This window comes from Diabrotica virgifera, chromosome 1 (assembly GCF_917563875.1).
Source record: "Diabrotica virgifera virgifera chromosome 1, PGI_DIABVI_V3a".
Taxonomy (NCBI): domain Eukaryota; kingdom Metazoa; phylum Arthropoda; class Insecta; order Coleoptera; family Chrysomelidae; genus Diabrotica; species Diabrotica virgifera.
This window is the reverse complement of record NC_065443.1, coordinates 248,672,843-248,689,153: the sequence shown is the minus strand read 5'-3', so window position 1 is coordinate 248,689,153 and position 16,311 is coordinate 248,672,843. Positions and strand designations below refer to the sequence as shown.

Sequence of the window (16,311 nt, the reverse complement as noted above, 5' to 3'; positions counted from 1 at the left end):
TTTCGTAAACCGGCGACTTTAAGGAAAAATCTCGAAACAGGTCGATTTTTATTTTTAAATTACAATTTTCTTGCGTATATATCATACTAGTGAGGTCATCCATCCGGGTGTGATGACGTAATCGATGATTTTTTTAAATGAGAATAGGAGTCATGTGATAGCTCATTTGAAAGGGTATTTAATTCTCTATTCACTAATATAAAGTTCAGCTCCCTGTATAAATAAAAATAAGCACAACAGCAATAGTTTATTGGTGCCACATTTTTTGTTGATTGTGAACATTTTTAAGAATTGTTGTTATTGCTAATTTTCTTTATATCGAATACAGGATGAGTCAAAACACAAGTACATTCTTTTCAAAGAAATTTTAAATGGAACACTCTATATTTTATATTAATATCGAAAAGTACCATTACCGTACTTTAATTTTTGTATAATATTCCCTATGTCTAAATTTGTTAGTTTTCGAGATATTTTCATTTTTCAGAGCAAGTTATTAATTAGGGTGTTCTATTTAAAATTACTGAGAAAATAATGCACTTGCGTTTTCACTCACCCTGTATTCGATATAAAGAGAATTAGCAATATCAACCATTGTTATAAATTTTGACAATTAACCAAAAAATATGGCACCAATAAACCATTGTTGTTGGGCTTATTTTTATTTATACAGGGAGCTGAACTTATTACGATTTTCATAGAACATTGGTTATAACTTTGTAAATATGCTGTATAACATAACAAATCTTTATATTTTTGTGATGGGGAAGTTAAGAAGATGTCGAATATAAAATAAAATATCAGATGTTCCATTTAAAAAAACAAAAGTTTGGTCTGCCACTATGTTATCGAACACCCTGTAACATTCTAACTAATTTTGTAATGTAAAGCTCAAAGTTGGCTATAGTTTTTGTTAACTTTTATTGCTATCTATTACCATAGCGGATCTACTAAGCTTTATCACACTAATCAATCACCCTGATTTTGTATTTACCTGTACAGGTGTGCTGCGCAGTAGTGAACGCAACCTGTATCAGCAGCCAGATGGCCGGTACGGTGTTCGAGGAAGCATAGGGAAAAATATATTAAAGAATCAGCTGTCTTAAAATACTTTCTCCAAAACTTTGCTAGCTCTTAGACTACACACACTCAAACAAGCTCTTTTGCAATTAGGAAATCAAAAGCCACTATATTAGTTTTTTTTTTCGGTAAAATTGCAGTGCTCTCATTAATTTACAGGACATATAGGAAACTAAACCGTGTATACCATATTTTTCTTTTAACGTCTGTTTATAAAACTCAACAAAACAAACATACGATTGATAACAGCGGTGATGTTTATCACGCCAGTATTTATATATGTACAAAAATATTTAGGTGTGCCACACGAGACCCATCAATCTCTGCCCACCCATTGTTTTGCGTGATATTTTTACCTGGTGTAATGAACACATACTTCATTCATATTTCTGTTAATCCTCCAGAGATTTTATCAGGGTTGTTTTCACATTTACGTAATCAAGGGAGCGGACACTGAGAAAAATGTTACATGATAATGTTATTTGATACAGAAAAAAATATCCCCGATCCCCGAAAAAAAAAATAGTGAAAGTAGTTTTCTATTAATCTAGTTGGAAAGAGGGAAAATATTATTGCAGCTGTCTATGGAAGGCAGTGTGACAGAGATAGAAATTTAAGGAAGGACTCTGAAAATGAAAATATGTTAAGTAAAGTACTTATTAAAAAATTACCCTTATGGTTTCTTATACAGAGAGAGTCTGTAAAGTGGAATAAATTCAATATCTCAAATACTAATTGTTTTTTTGGAAAATGCTCAGACCCGTCGATTAGTATTTCAAATTGTCCTTTTTGACATTCAATAAAAATGTATACAGGGTGTCCCAATTTAGAGATATGACGTCATCGTCGATTTTCTTAAATGGCAACACTGTCATTTTGATAGCTAATTTGATAGGGTTTGTAAAGTTATACATAACTGCAAAATATCAAATTTTTATTCTCTACCATTTACAAGATAAGAGAAAATAACAAAGTTTTATCTGTAATTTGGAATATATTCAATAATTAAAATACTAACTGTTTTTTTGAAAAATGCTCAGACCCGTCGATTAGTATATCAAATTGTCATTTTTGACATATAATAATAATGTATACAGAGTGTCCCAATTTAGAGATATGACGTCATCGTTGATTTTCTTAAATGGCAACACTATCATTTTGATAGCTATTTTGATAGCGTGTGTAAAGTTATACACATCTGAAAAATTTCAAATTTTTATTCCCTACCATTTACAAGATAATAAAAAATAACAAAGTTATGAAGAACAAAAAGTAAACAAATAATAATTGAATTTATTTATTTCAATTAAGAAAATGCTCATAACGTTGCCCATTGACAATTTGACAATAATTGAGGGCAACATTATGAGTTTTTGCTTAATTTATTGAAATAATTAAATTCAATTATTAGTTGATTACTTCTTTTTCATAACTTTGTTATTTTTTATTATCATCTAAATGGTAGAGAATACAAATTTGAAATTTTGCAGTTGTGTATAACTTTACACACCCTATCAAAATAGCTATCAAAATGACAGTGTTGCCATTTAAGAAAATCAACGATGACGTCATATCTCTAAATTGGGAGACCCTGTATACATTATTATTATATGTCAAAAAGGACAATTTGATATACTAATCGACGGGTCTGAGAATTTTTCAAAAAAACAGTTAGTATTTTAATTATTGAATATATTCCAAATTACAGATATAACTTTGTTATTTTCTATCATCTTGTAAATGGTAGAGAATAAAAATTTGATATTTTGCAGTTATGTATAACTTTACAAACCCTATCAAATTAGCTATCAAAATGACAGTGTTGCCATTTAAGAAAATCGACGATGACGTCATATCTCTAAATTGGGACACCCTGTATACATTATTATTGAATGTCAAAAAGGACAATTTGAAATACTAATCGACGGGTCTGAGCATTTTCCAAAAAAACAATTAGTATTTGAGATATTGAATTTATTCCACTTTACAGACTCTCTCTGTATACATATTATTATTATTATTTTGTTTTAAAACCAGAGCTGTGGAAAATGACATCAAAACAATCGTCGCTTAATGTAAATAATTATTTTCCTAACTATAGTGCGGAAAGTGATACTTTTCCGCACGAGACTGCCGTTAACCCGAACGACGCGATATCGGAGTTAGGGCAAGCAGTCGAGTTATATCATATGTCACTATTAACATAGTGACAAGTGAACTAAATAAGGAACTCAGCAGAAGGATAGAGAACATAAATAATTCTACACTTAAACAGAATACAGAATTAATTTGGACGGGGATTTTCCACGCCCTCATATGTTTTAATTAACTTCCATATATTTTTTATGACACGGCAACATAACATTTTTAGGGCTATATATTCAGAATATTAAGAACATCCATAGATCGCTGGTCAAATCCGGATCGAAAGACCATGTGGGTTTTGTGACTTAATGCTGGTTTGAAACACTAGATTGCGCTTAGTTTGATAGTAGAAAGGAAGCCACTTCAGGACACTTTGACCTTTGAACCCTAGCGATACAACATCGCGCGTAACTACAGCAGACCGCGTGACTCCGGCGTGGGTGACGTCAGTGGAGTAACTTGTCGGGACTTGTCGGGTGACGTCAGTGGGGTAACTTGTCGGGACTTGTTGGGTGACGTCATTGGGGAGCTTGTCGGGTGACGTTAGTGGGCCACAACTCCGATTAATTATTTTAATTATTTTTAATTATATTTTAAGTCATTATAATAGTCTAAGTATGTCAATAACCATAAATATTAAACAAAAATTTTTTCCTTAGGAGGGAATTGAACCAAGTACTAACACGACAGTAACTAGATACACATTCCGCGAACCCACGCAAACGCTTGCTAGACACTGGTAATATAAGGTATAAAAAAAACAAATAGATAGGTAAAAATTGTAAAGAAAATTACTACATACTTAAATGTATTATAAAATTAATATATTCCTAAATTTTAGAAGAAACATTCGTAAATAGGTACATTTATACAAAACACAAAAGCATGTAGGTACCTACACATAGGTATTACTGTATATGCAGAAGGAGCAGCTGCTATAACAGGACAAAGGGATATCTTCTAAGCAGCTCAATGTACATGCAAGATATCGCTTGAAAACTTATTGCGAATAGATGAAAAATCAAACACATCATACCGCAGGTCATCCTCACATTATGACCAAACCACCGAACGTGTCTAAGTATAGGTACCTACACGGCTCTCGTCTCTCACACAGATACACACAGATGACCTACAATATTCCTATGTAATTATGGGTATTAACCAGCGAATTCTTACAGTATGACCAAACCAACAAACATCCACTATAATATTAAAAGGCAATATACAATATTCTTTTTGTGATTTAATTAATGAGCATGAACCAGTCTTACAGTATGGCCAAACAATAAAAACGTATCTTACTCGATAAAGATATCAGCTGAACGATCAGTGCTCAACATGGATCTTATATGAACGATCACTACTATACATAGGTCTCCATTGAACGCGCACCACTATTATTCTGTATATGCCTATCATTTGTATGAAAATTACTAAATCGAGAGGGTATTGTGAGCTGCATACTTTATTTTATCTACGACAATTCAGATAATATTCTCTACTGAACGTACATTACTATACTCCGCTATTATTCTGTATATGCCTATCATTTTTATGAATATTACTGAAGTATAGTGATTTGCATACTATATTTTATCTACGGCAAGTGGGTAATATTATGTTTTTACAGGTTGATATTGAACATCTTCGATAAGAAAGATATGTTGGTCATAGACGGTTCTTTGATAGCTATCAGGCAACAATTTTCCCCTGATCATGTTTATAAAACATACGGAATGCACTGTATATACTAACCCAAGCTGACAACATACCTATGTGTAGGTACCTACATGCTTTTGTGTTTTGTATAAATGTACCTATTTACGAATGTTTCTTCTAAAATTTAGGAATATATTAATTTTATAATACATTTAAGTATGTAGTAATTTTCTTTACAATTTTTACCTATCTATTTGTTTTTTTTTATACCTTATATTACCAGTGTCTAGCAAGCGTTTGCGTGGGTTCGCGGAATGTGTATCTAGTTACTGTCGTGTTAGTACTTGGTTCAATTCCCTCCTAAGGAAAAATTTTTTGTTTAATATTAATGGTTATTGACATACTTAGACTATTATAATGACTTAAAATATGATTAAAAATAGTTAAAATAATTAATCGGAGTTGTGGCCCACTAACGTCACCCGACAAGCTCCCCAATGACGTCACCCAACAAGTCCCGACAAGTTACCCCACTGACGTCACCCGACAAGTTACTCCACTGACGTCACCCACGTCGGAGTCACGCGGTCTGCTGTAGTCACGCGCGATGTTGTATCGCTAGGGTTCAAAGGTCAAAGTGTCCTGAAGTGGCTTCCTTTCTACTTTTGATAAAGACACTGGTGTGAAGTATATAAATTTATTTATACTAAACAGAATAGCTACATAAAAGTAGGAGGGTAGGCGTCCTTCGCACTTAAATGTCTGTTTAGATGAAGTCTGTAACACAACCAAAACAGGCACTTTAAATGTTTTATAATGTAATAAGCAATCTCTAAGCTCTTCGCTAATGCATTGGCTTATCGCGTGATGAGTTATGAGCAATGTTGCAGCTCTACGTTAACCACTGAGGTCGAGTCATAAAAAATGTATGGAAGTTAATTAAAACATATGAGGGCGTGAACAGGGATCAAAAACGCAATGGTTGAAAGCACAGAACTGATATACAAAGTAGAACAAGAAGAAAGAATAAAGTTTGGATGACCGCAAAGATCTTGGACCTGATAGCAGAAAGACGTATGGAAAAAGGCACGACTCGGTACATACTTAAGAATCAACAGAGAAATAAAGAACTAAATAAATCTGGCCAAACAAGAATGGTGATAAAAATAACGTCAACAAATAAAAGATGTATAAATTATACTCTCAAAATAAATGATGAGCTAAATCATGTCAGTGATAAACCCGGGCATTTAGCACTAAAAACACCGGAATAAATCGATTTTTAAATACAGCTTCTACTAGAGACTTGCAACTTTTTGCATTGTGTTGACGTCACGAAAAAAGTCTGCTATACAAAAATGGGTGGAAATGCATAATTGCATTTTAAGCTGCATACCATGCATCCAAAAGTGCATAAGCATGTCAAAGTCGGTATATTAAGGGCAAGATTTTGTTATTAGGGGGGTTTTTGGGGTCACTGAACACGAATACGCAATCAAAACCGACGCACCTGGTGCCAAGGGTTACTGCAAAGGCCCATAATCTTCTGGAGTTACGAGGGGTTTCGGCACAAAATTGATGCAAACAGATTATTAGGGAGATTTTTGGGATTGCTGAACACGAATACGTCATTAGAACCGAACCGCGTGCCTGGTGCCCATTGTCACTGCTGAGGCACGACATGTTCTGGAGTCTCGAGGGTTTTCGGCACTAAATTGACACAAACAAATTACTCGGAGGGATTTTGGATTTGCTGAACACCAAACATGACATCAAAACCGACGCTCGGAGCACCTAGTGCCCAGAGTGACTAATATGCACGTCATCTTATGTAATTTCGAGAGTTTTCTGTTTTCGGAGGTCAGTTCTGATGAAGCATTCGTGATCAGCAACTGCAAAAACCTCGAGTAACCTCTTTGCAACAATTTAGTGTCAGAATGCCCTTAAGTTCCAGAAGATGACATGTATATCAGTCACCCTGGGAACCAGGTGCTACGAGGGTCGATTCTGATGTCATACCTCATACTTCGCCTTCAGTAACCCCAAAAATCCCCCAAGTAATCTGTTTCTATCAATTTAGTACCGAAAATCCTTGAAACTCCAGAAGATGACGTACCTCAGCAGTGACTCTTCGGACCAGGTGCTGCGGGAATCGGTTCTGACGACGTATTCTAGTTCGGCGATCCCAAAAACCCCCAAGTAATCTGTTTGAATCAAACGAGTGCTGAAAACCCTCGAACCTCCGTGCCGTAGCATTAACCCTGGGCACCAGGTGCTTCGAGTCTCGGTTCTGATTGCGTATTCATGTTCAGAGACCCCAAAAACCCCCTGAATAACAAAATCTGACCCTTAATATACTGATTTTAATATGCTTATGTACTTTTGGTTGCATGTTATGCACTTTAAAATGCGGTTATGCATTTCCGCCCATTATTCTATTGTAGATTTTTTTCCTGACGTCATCCTGAACACAATGCAAAAGGTGGCAAGTCTCTAGGTGCTGTATTTCATAAACGATTTATTTTTTCGTAAATGCCCTGGTATATGTATACAAAACCGTTAAATAAATACAAAATCAATGGGAAAATCCCAGTAGCTGGCTGTATACCATAGTTAAAAAACTCATACAGAAGTAAAAAACTTCGATTTGCATATTGGTATAAAATGTTTGCATATTGGTATAAAATGACTTCCAACAAAACCTAGAGGAAGCTCTTTCTTTAGACCAAGTAGATAGTGACCCTGAGAGCACTTGGATCTATCTCAAAGATAAGGTAATCGAGGCAGCAAAAGACTGTGAGGCAGCGGTTTACACTGGCCGTAAGCCATGGATATCCGATAATACGTGGACTGTGATTCAACGCAAAAAGGAACATAAAGCTAGATAGGGAACAAACGATGAATACAGAGCGTTATCGAGAGAAATCAGAAAACAGTGCCGCAAAGATAAAGCTGATTACATCTCTCAAATATGCAGAGAGATAGAGGAACATGGCTGTCGAAATGAACCGAGGGACTTATTCCAGAAGATAAAACTCCCTACCAGAGAATTTAAACCTCAAACGTGGTTTGTAATAGATAAGGAAGGTAATTTAAAGACCGATACTGATGAAATATTGGAAACATGGCGAAACTACTGTGGCGAGCATATAAAAATAACGAGGTATCAGCAGAAAATCAGTGGCCTTCTGACTACTCTAGAGAGCCAGCCTACTGTCTTACTCGATGAAGTCAAAGATGCAATTAAATCACTAAAGAGAAATAAATCCCCAGGCATTGATTCAATACCATGTGAAATACTACAGTTACTAGGTGACAAAGAATTACATATCATCCATTCCATCTGTGTCGCTGTTTGGAATTCAGGAAAATGGCCATCTGATTGGCGTACCTCAATTTATATCCCACTACACAAAAAAGGAACTACTACCAGATGTGAAAACTACCGCACACTGTCACTAATAACACATGCTAGTAAAATATTGTTGCATATCATCAAAAACAGATTAAAAACCTATCTACATTACCAAATACCTCAGTAACAAGCGGGGTTTGTAAAGGGTAAAGGTACAAGGGAACAAATCCTGAACCTGAGACAACTCATTGAAAAGTCTAGAGAATTTCAAGTACCTATGATTATATGCTTCGTTGACTACCAAAAGGCATTTGATTGTGTAAGCTGGATAAATCTGTGGTCAATTTTAATAGAAATGGGCGCACCAATGCACCTGGTGACACTTATTAAAAATCCGTACCAGTCTAATATAGCGACAGTACGACTAGATCAGAAGTTCTCAAACCAATTCAAGACCGAGAGAGGTGTTAGACAAGGATGGTGAACATGTCATGAGGATGGTTTTAGAAGGATGAGCCGGTGGAGTAACAGTAGCTGGTAGGAAAATCTCCAATTTAAGATTTGCTGATGACACTACACTTATAGCAGCAAATGAGCAAGAAATGTTTGATCTTCTGCGCAGAGTTGAGTACGAAAGCACTAAAACTGGTCTGAAAATCAATAAAGCTAAGACAAAAATAATGGTGGTCAACAGATTCGACACTATTCAATTGACTAACATGTTACAGGAATACCAAATAGTAAAGACCTTTGTCTATCTCGGGTCCAATATAACTAACGATGGTAACTGTGAAGCAGAAGTTCGGAGACCTATTGGTATGGCAAAAAATGCGATGAGTCGCCTAACTAAAGTTTGGAAAGACTATCTCTCAAAATATCAAGATGAGACTGGTGAATGCCCTTGTATTCTCAATATTTCTATACGGAGCAGAGACTTGGACTCTTCGCGCATGCGAGCGCCAAAAAATTGATGCTTTTGAGATGTGGTGCTGGAGAAGAATGCTGTGCATACCTTGGACAGCTCATAGGACAAACGTTTCCATTCCAAACCAACTCAATATTAAAAAAAGGCTGTCCACAAATGTCTGCCACGAATTCTGCAATTCTTTGGTCACGTTGTTCGCACAGATGATGACAGTTTGGAGAGTTTAATTGTTTCTGGAAACGTTCCGGGGAGAAGATCAAGAGGACGATCACCAACTAGATGGTCTGACCAAATAAAGCATTCAGCTGGAAACTCATTCTGCGAAGCTCTTAGAGCAGCTGAAGATAGGGACCAATGGAGAAACATTGTTAGGAATATTGGAAGAAATCACGATTGTCAGTAATGGGGAAACGACAAGAGAGAGAGAGCGAGAGAGAGAGAGAGAAAATGTTTATTAAACATAAGTTTATTTACTTCTGTATGAGTTCGTTAAATAAATGTTAAATTAACCTTTAAATATGGAAATTAAATTCTGATTTCTCTTACGTTCCTGTAACCTACCCAAGAAAATTACGGTTCTATATCCTTTGTGTCTAAACTCTTTCATGAGAACAAATCAACGGAATAAAATTATAAGACGTCATTTTATCAAGATAAAATTTCACTTACCTCCAAAATGTGTTCCGCTTGGGCCTCTCTATCCAATTTTCTGGATGTTGTCGTAATGATACCTGAAACAAGGAACCCTTTTTAATGGAAATAACACAAACCAGACCGACTCAATTAATTTGTTTCATTACGAAAGTTGCTCAATGAATGAGAAACTAATCCCGGAGAAGTGTTTGCTCAAACAAACTTATTGTAATTTCGAAGTATCTAATTTACATAGTATTGTTATTTAAGGGATGAGTTTTCCTTCTAATGGAAATAGAGAGTACAAAAATTGACATAGGCGTATCTTCCATTACGACAGGACAAGAAATGTATATCATGAATTCATGAAATATCACTAAATAATGCAATTACGCATATCTTTATAGTCCAGAAAACCACTGCGCATCCGCTAGGAAAAATATTCCGATTCGGATTTTTTGCACAATCTTATTGAAAAAGGACCCCTTTTAACAAATTTGCATGTTGCCAGGACCAAAAGTGGGTCAAAAATTTTTTAAACGATTTTTTTGTTTTTTTCCTAAAATTACATTTTTTGCATGGAACAAAGTTTTTTTAGGTTTTGCGATTAAAAATTGAAAAATTGCGAAATTGGCCATATTTAACCCTCAAAAACTATGTGAAAAACTGAAAATGTGAATGTTTCCAAGGTAGGTAGATATTCCTTAAACATCGATTGATGAAATCCCGAAGAGTTTTTTGCAATACAATATTCAAAACTCCTTTGTTATTTAATTGCTAATCAAGCGTGCGCGACACTATTTTCCACCGACGCGACAGTATGGTGCAAATGAAAGGAATAAATTCGTTATTTCGTAAACCGGCGACTTTAAGAAAAAAACCCGAAACAGGTCGATTTTTATTTTTAAGTTATGATATTGTGGCATATACAGTGGTATACTAGTGACGTCATCCGTCTGGGCGTGATGACGTAATCGATGATTCCTTTAAATGAGAATAGGGGTCGTGTGCTAGCTCATTTGACAGGTTCTTCAATTCTCTATTTAGTAATATCAACATTTATGTAATTATTTATACAGGGTGTCCTTCTACTTCCTTTTTTGTCAAATAATTTAATTTAATAAACAATTTTTGGACACCCTGTATAAATAATTATGTAAATGTTTACATTACTGAATAGAGAATTGAAGAACCTTTCAAATGAGCTACCACACGACCCCTATTCTCATTTAAAAAAATCATCGATTACGTCATCACGCCCAGATGGATGACGTCACTAGTATACCATATATGCCGCAATATCATAACTTAAAAATAAAAATCGACCTGTTTCGGATTTTTTCTTTAAAGTCGCCGGTTTACGAAATAACAAATTTAATCCTTTCATTTGCACCATACTGTATACGTATTCACATGCAACGGTGGAACATAGTGTCGGGCACGCGTGATTAGAAATTAAAAACAAAGGAGTTTTGAATACTGTATTGAAAAAAACTCTTCGGGATTTCATCAATAGATATTTAAAGAATATCTACCTACCTTGGCAACATTCAAATTTTAAGTTTTCACATAGCTTTTGAAGGTTAAAAACGGCCGATTTCGCAATTTTTCCAATTTTTAATCGCTTATATGTCAAAAACTATCAACTTTAGAGAAAAGTCACTAAAAACCTTTTCTGATTGGAATGATCCAAAAAACCTAAAAAACTTTGTTCCATGCAAAAAAAAAAAATTTAGGAAAAAAACAAAAAAAACGTTTAAAAAATTTTTGACCCACTTTTGGTCCTGGCAACATGCAAATTTGTTAAAAGGGGTCCTTTTTGAGTAAGATTGTGCAAAAAATCCGAATCGGAATATTTTTCCTAACGGATGCGCATTGGCTTTCTGGACTATTAAGTAAAATGAATTATTGGAACTATAAATCATATTTGTAACGAAGAATTTTGTATACATGGCAACACTGCTTCTCCGCTTGACACACCCGAGTCGCGCAGATTTATTCAGTCATTCGTCGATTCTACTGCGGCAATGCAACTAATTCTCATAAACAATGTTGCCGATTTTAGCGTTTCCTTCAGTCGCGTATCTCTAATCGAAAACTAAACGTATGGTGTAATGCTATATATCGAAAGTATATAATGTAATGTTATTACATATGTATATAAAATATTAAGATCATAATAATTAAAATCTAATTAACCAAATGATCAGCACGGGAAAAGCACGGGAAACTTAATTCAAAATATAAAACTTGCAAGCATATTACCCATAATCTTGTCATAACATTGATTTGCATATCTAGTAATACAAATAGATAATTGCTCCACCATTTTTTAATATGCGTCTCTCTTTGGCTCTTGCACTAATATATAATAAAACAACTTACAGAGGGAGTTTCAACTACAAAAGAGAATGTTTCACTGACGATGATCTGATAATATCGAAAACGTTCTTTAATTTTATAATCCATTTGGATGATTTTTAAAGTTTTTAATAAAACATTATACAGTCGAAGCTTTTACTTCTCAAGTTTTTTAAAACTATGGTATACAGCCAACCACTGGGACTTTCCCTTTTAATTTGTATTAATATACAGGGTGTTTCATTAACAATCGTCCATATCGTAACTGGAGAAACCTTAGCACAAAATACGAAGATTTAACCCAAAACACTTACGGGGGAGGTGGGGGGTATGGTTTGAAATATTTAATTTTTTTTATTATTTCAAATAAAAGTGCATACTTTCAAGAATACCCTCTGAAAATTTCAAAATAATCGGAGTAAAGTAAAATTACCAGAGATACAGCGTGTTGAATATCTCTACCTTCGACTCGCTTTGCCGCTTTGAGCGTAGTGAGAAACGTTAAACAACTGTTCGCCTTCTCTTTTGTAGATTACTCCTCGATTTAAAAACATATTCCAATGTGCATCACTTTACGATTTGGCAGACAAATAAGAAGATGAAGATGCAGTTGTCAAAACTTTAAACGCATTTTTCTCAAAACTGCTTTTTCAAATGCGGTGGACATTGTAACTGAAAAACTACTTGGCCGATCTACCTGATATTGTGCACATATTTTCTTGAGACATTTCATGAGGTAACAACGTCGAGATATTTTTCTTTTTTTGCTTATTTTTTGTTCACCAAAAATAAATCTGTTGATTGGCACAACATTTTTACCAAAAATTTCATTTTTTTGATTTCTGAGTGATACCAAAAATTCAAAAATTATTAAAAATAAAAAAACTCAACGTTATGACCTCGTGAAACTCATAAGTTAATTAAATCTTTTTGAATTTTTTGTTTCGTATGATCTAGTGACGAGTTCTGATGTCCACCACAAAATCCATTTTTTTGTGAGCTGCCTGTCAAAATTTGTCACTAATGGCTTACTTTTCAATATTTTGGATTGAATTTTTTTATAAATATTCTTTGAATTGTACTTAATATGTTTATTTAATTTTAAAATAAAATAATTGTACCATTGCTTCGAAAAAAATTCACAAAAATTTGCTTGATATGTTGATTTCAAACCATCCCCCCCTTAAATAAAATATTCCCCCTTAACTAGATACAGAGTGTTTTATTACAAATATTCTAAAAAATGATTTTAGCCCATTGTTCAAGCACCTTTTAATATTTTTTGTTCAAACTTGACACACAGTTTACACATGTTAGGGTTTATACACTTTATCTAGTTTTAAAAGATAGTTTTCCGCTGTTACCAAAGGCGTGCTGTAGGGATATATACTTAATTTTCGCCCCTTTCTCCCCCTCGCAATCTACGCCACTGTCGTAATAATCATTTCAGCATGTTTTTTTGATTCCTTGTTACTTTTTACATAAATATCATTCCTTTGGCTCATTACGATAAAGTAAATAGTTTTCAAGTTATTTGCGTTTAAAGATAGTGGATTCCATAAGACTACGTACCTACTTTAAACTACATTCAATAAGATTATGTGTTTAAAATACATAATCTTATTGAATCCATTACATTAAAACGCAAATAACTTGAAAACTACTTACTCTATCGCATTGAGACGAAGGATGATATTTACGTAAAAAGTAACGAAGAATCAAAAAACATGCTGAAATAATTATTACGACAGTGGCATAGATTGTAAGGGGGAAAGGGCGAAAAGGAAGAATATATCCCTACAGCACGCCTCTGCTAACAGCGGAAAACTATATTTTAAGACCAGTTAAAGTACCCTAGCATGTGTAAACTGTGTGTCAAGTTTGAACAAAAAATATTAAAAGGTGCTTTAAGAAGGTGCTCATTTTAGAACATTTGTAATAAAACATTCTGTATCTCGGTAAGGAAGAATATTTTATTTAAGTGTTTTGGGTTAAATCTTCGTATTTTGTGCTAAGGTTTCTCCAGTTACGGTATGGACAATTGTTAATGAAACACCCTGTATAATACCTACCTTCTTCTTGTTCAGGCGAAACTCGTTAATCTCTGGGACTTGTTCGTAAGACTTTTTACCATACCTTGTTTTTTTCATTAAACTCTTATAATAAGTCCAGTGACCTCAACGAAAACCAAAAGTTTTCTTATTGGTAGTTTTAGGATCTCCTTTGGTTTAATCGTCAGTTGATCAGTGAATTCGTGCTTCATATCGCTTCGCACATTGCAATGGTACAGGCTATGTATGGCTGTCTCTTCTTCTATTTCGCATTTGCTGCAACACAGTTCATTCGCCTTACCTAGTTTGTACAAGTGTTTTATTAAAAGAGGAGTCATTATTTGGGTGACCATTTTAATCTCTAGTTCATTAAGGTTCAAATTATCTGAGAGTTTTATCAATATTCTTAAATATTTTCTTAGTCTGGATCTGCTTTTGAGTGGTTCTCCATTTCTTTTGATGATTCAATATCAGCCACTTCTGAACCTCTTTTTCCTAGCACATTTGGTGATGCCATAGAATGGTTCTGGGCCTACAAAGGTTTTCCTCGAGTCTTGTTTTGCCAACAAATCTGCTCGTTCATTTCTATGAGTGAGTTCATGACCCAGCACCCATATTAAAGACACTTTCATTATTTTTTGCCAGGTTGTTGAGGAGGTCTTTGCAGTTCCTCGCCAGCTTTTATTTGTTGAGTGGGTTCTTTACTGCTACAGCAGCCGCTTGGCTATCTGTATACATGTTGATTCTCTTTGTTTTGGGGCCTCTGGATCCAGTACCCTGGGCAGTTATAGATCCATCAGTGAACCATATATTAATCCATTTTTGGGACTTTTTGTTCTCTAGTAGACTCTACATGGTATACATTATCGATGTTCCTCTTATACCGGAAGGTGTCGAGGTGACATGGTATAATTGTGTTAATCTTTTTACTGAAGACTAGTTCTACTCCTCAAGTATAGTCCCAGTGGTATGTAGTCCGCAGGATATGTATATCTATTGTTTAACTACTTTGTAAAACATTTATTACCAACCAATATACTCCACACACCAAGACAAAATATAAGGAAAAAAGAATATGGATCGTGGAAGAACGTCATAACCAAAAAGTTTAATAGAATGAGAACTAATGAGAAACAAATGAGATTAGCAATAAATAAGCCAAGATATCCCTGTAGCTTTTCTATATTCTACAGAGGCTCAAAGCAGAATTGAACGATTTCTTAAAGTAAACGAGTCTTAGAAAGTCTTAGAATATTTAGTTATAAGCTTTTATAAAGATATTGCCCTAGTTAAATAGACCGTTTAGTACACCACTGTCGAACAGATGCCACAAAAGCCGTGGAAACTTATTTAACTCAATAAAGACATTATGTATAGTGGTGAAAACAGTTGAATGATGAGACTGTTGTTTAAGGAAAAGAGGATTACATAATACGATATACAAAGTTTTTTGATTCTTTCCTTGAGGGGTTTACGACTTCCCTCGATTCGGTTACTGCGGTATTAAAAAAGTTTGTTTCAAGTTGCAGGATTGAACTGGGACTTTCAAAACAACACGCCGAAAAACTTGCCAGAACTGCGAAAGACTAAAATGAGTTTTCAAATGGGACAGGAATGGATATTACCTATCTTATTCACGGCGTGTATGTCATCATAATTCAAACGACAAATCGCACACGGAAACAATGCCTGGATTTTAAAGCTAAAAAAGTTTTGAAACAAGGAAAATAATCTTATTACGTATAAATAGAAACAAGACATGTAAATAGCATCTATTTAATAAAAAATATATTAACAAATGGCAGGAAACATGGGGTATCTTAAATTCTAACCTTAGATTTGGATCCATAGAACAGACTGTCATACCATGGAGGCTAACTATGAAAAGAAGAGATCAATTCATCATCTGCAGACTACGATTAGGACACACCAAGATCACACATTATTTCCTACTGCAGAAGCAGCGCAAACCTATGTGTTCAATAAGGGCAGCGTGTACAATAAGGGCATATACAGGGTGTTTGGTAAAGAATGGGCCATAGCTTAACCTTAGATTCCTGAGGTTAAAATAGGTCGATTTAAGCTAACTTACCTTAGTA

The 16,311-nt window shown here is 34.6% G+C and overlaps 1 protein-coding gene across 1 annotated transcript in view; it reads right to left on the bottom strand.

Annotated features, from left to right (window-relative positions):
* Positions 1-14,565, bottom strand: part of LOC114329572 (fat-like cadherin-related tumor suppressor homolog) — a 495,287-nt gene extending 480,722 nt beyond the window's left edge. Inside the window, exons 1-2 of the mRNA XM_050663310.1 lie at positions 14,514-14,565; positions 9,837-9,898 (exon numbers count right to left, since the gene is read on the bottom strand). Of these exons, the coding sequence (XP_050519267.1) occupies positions 9,837-9,898; positions 14,514-14,565 (114 nt within the window). The remainder of the gene's footprint in view (positions 1-9,836; positions 9,899-14,513) is intronic.
* Between the last annotated feature and the right edge of the window lie 1,746 nt (positions 14,566-16,311).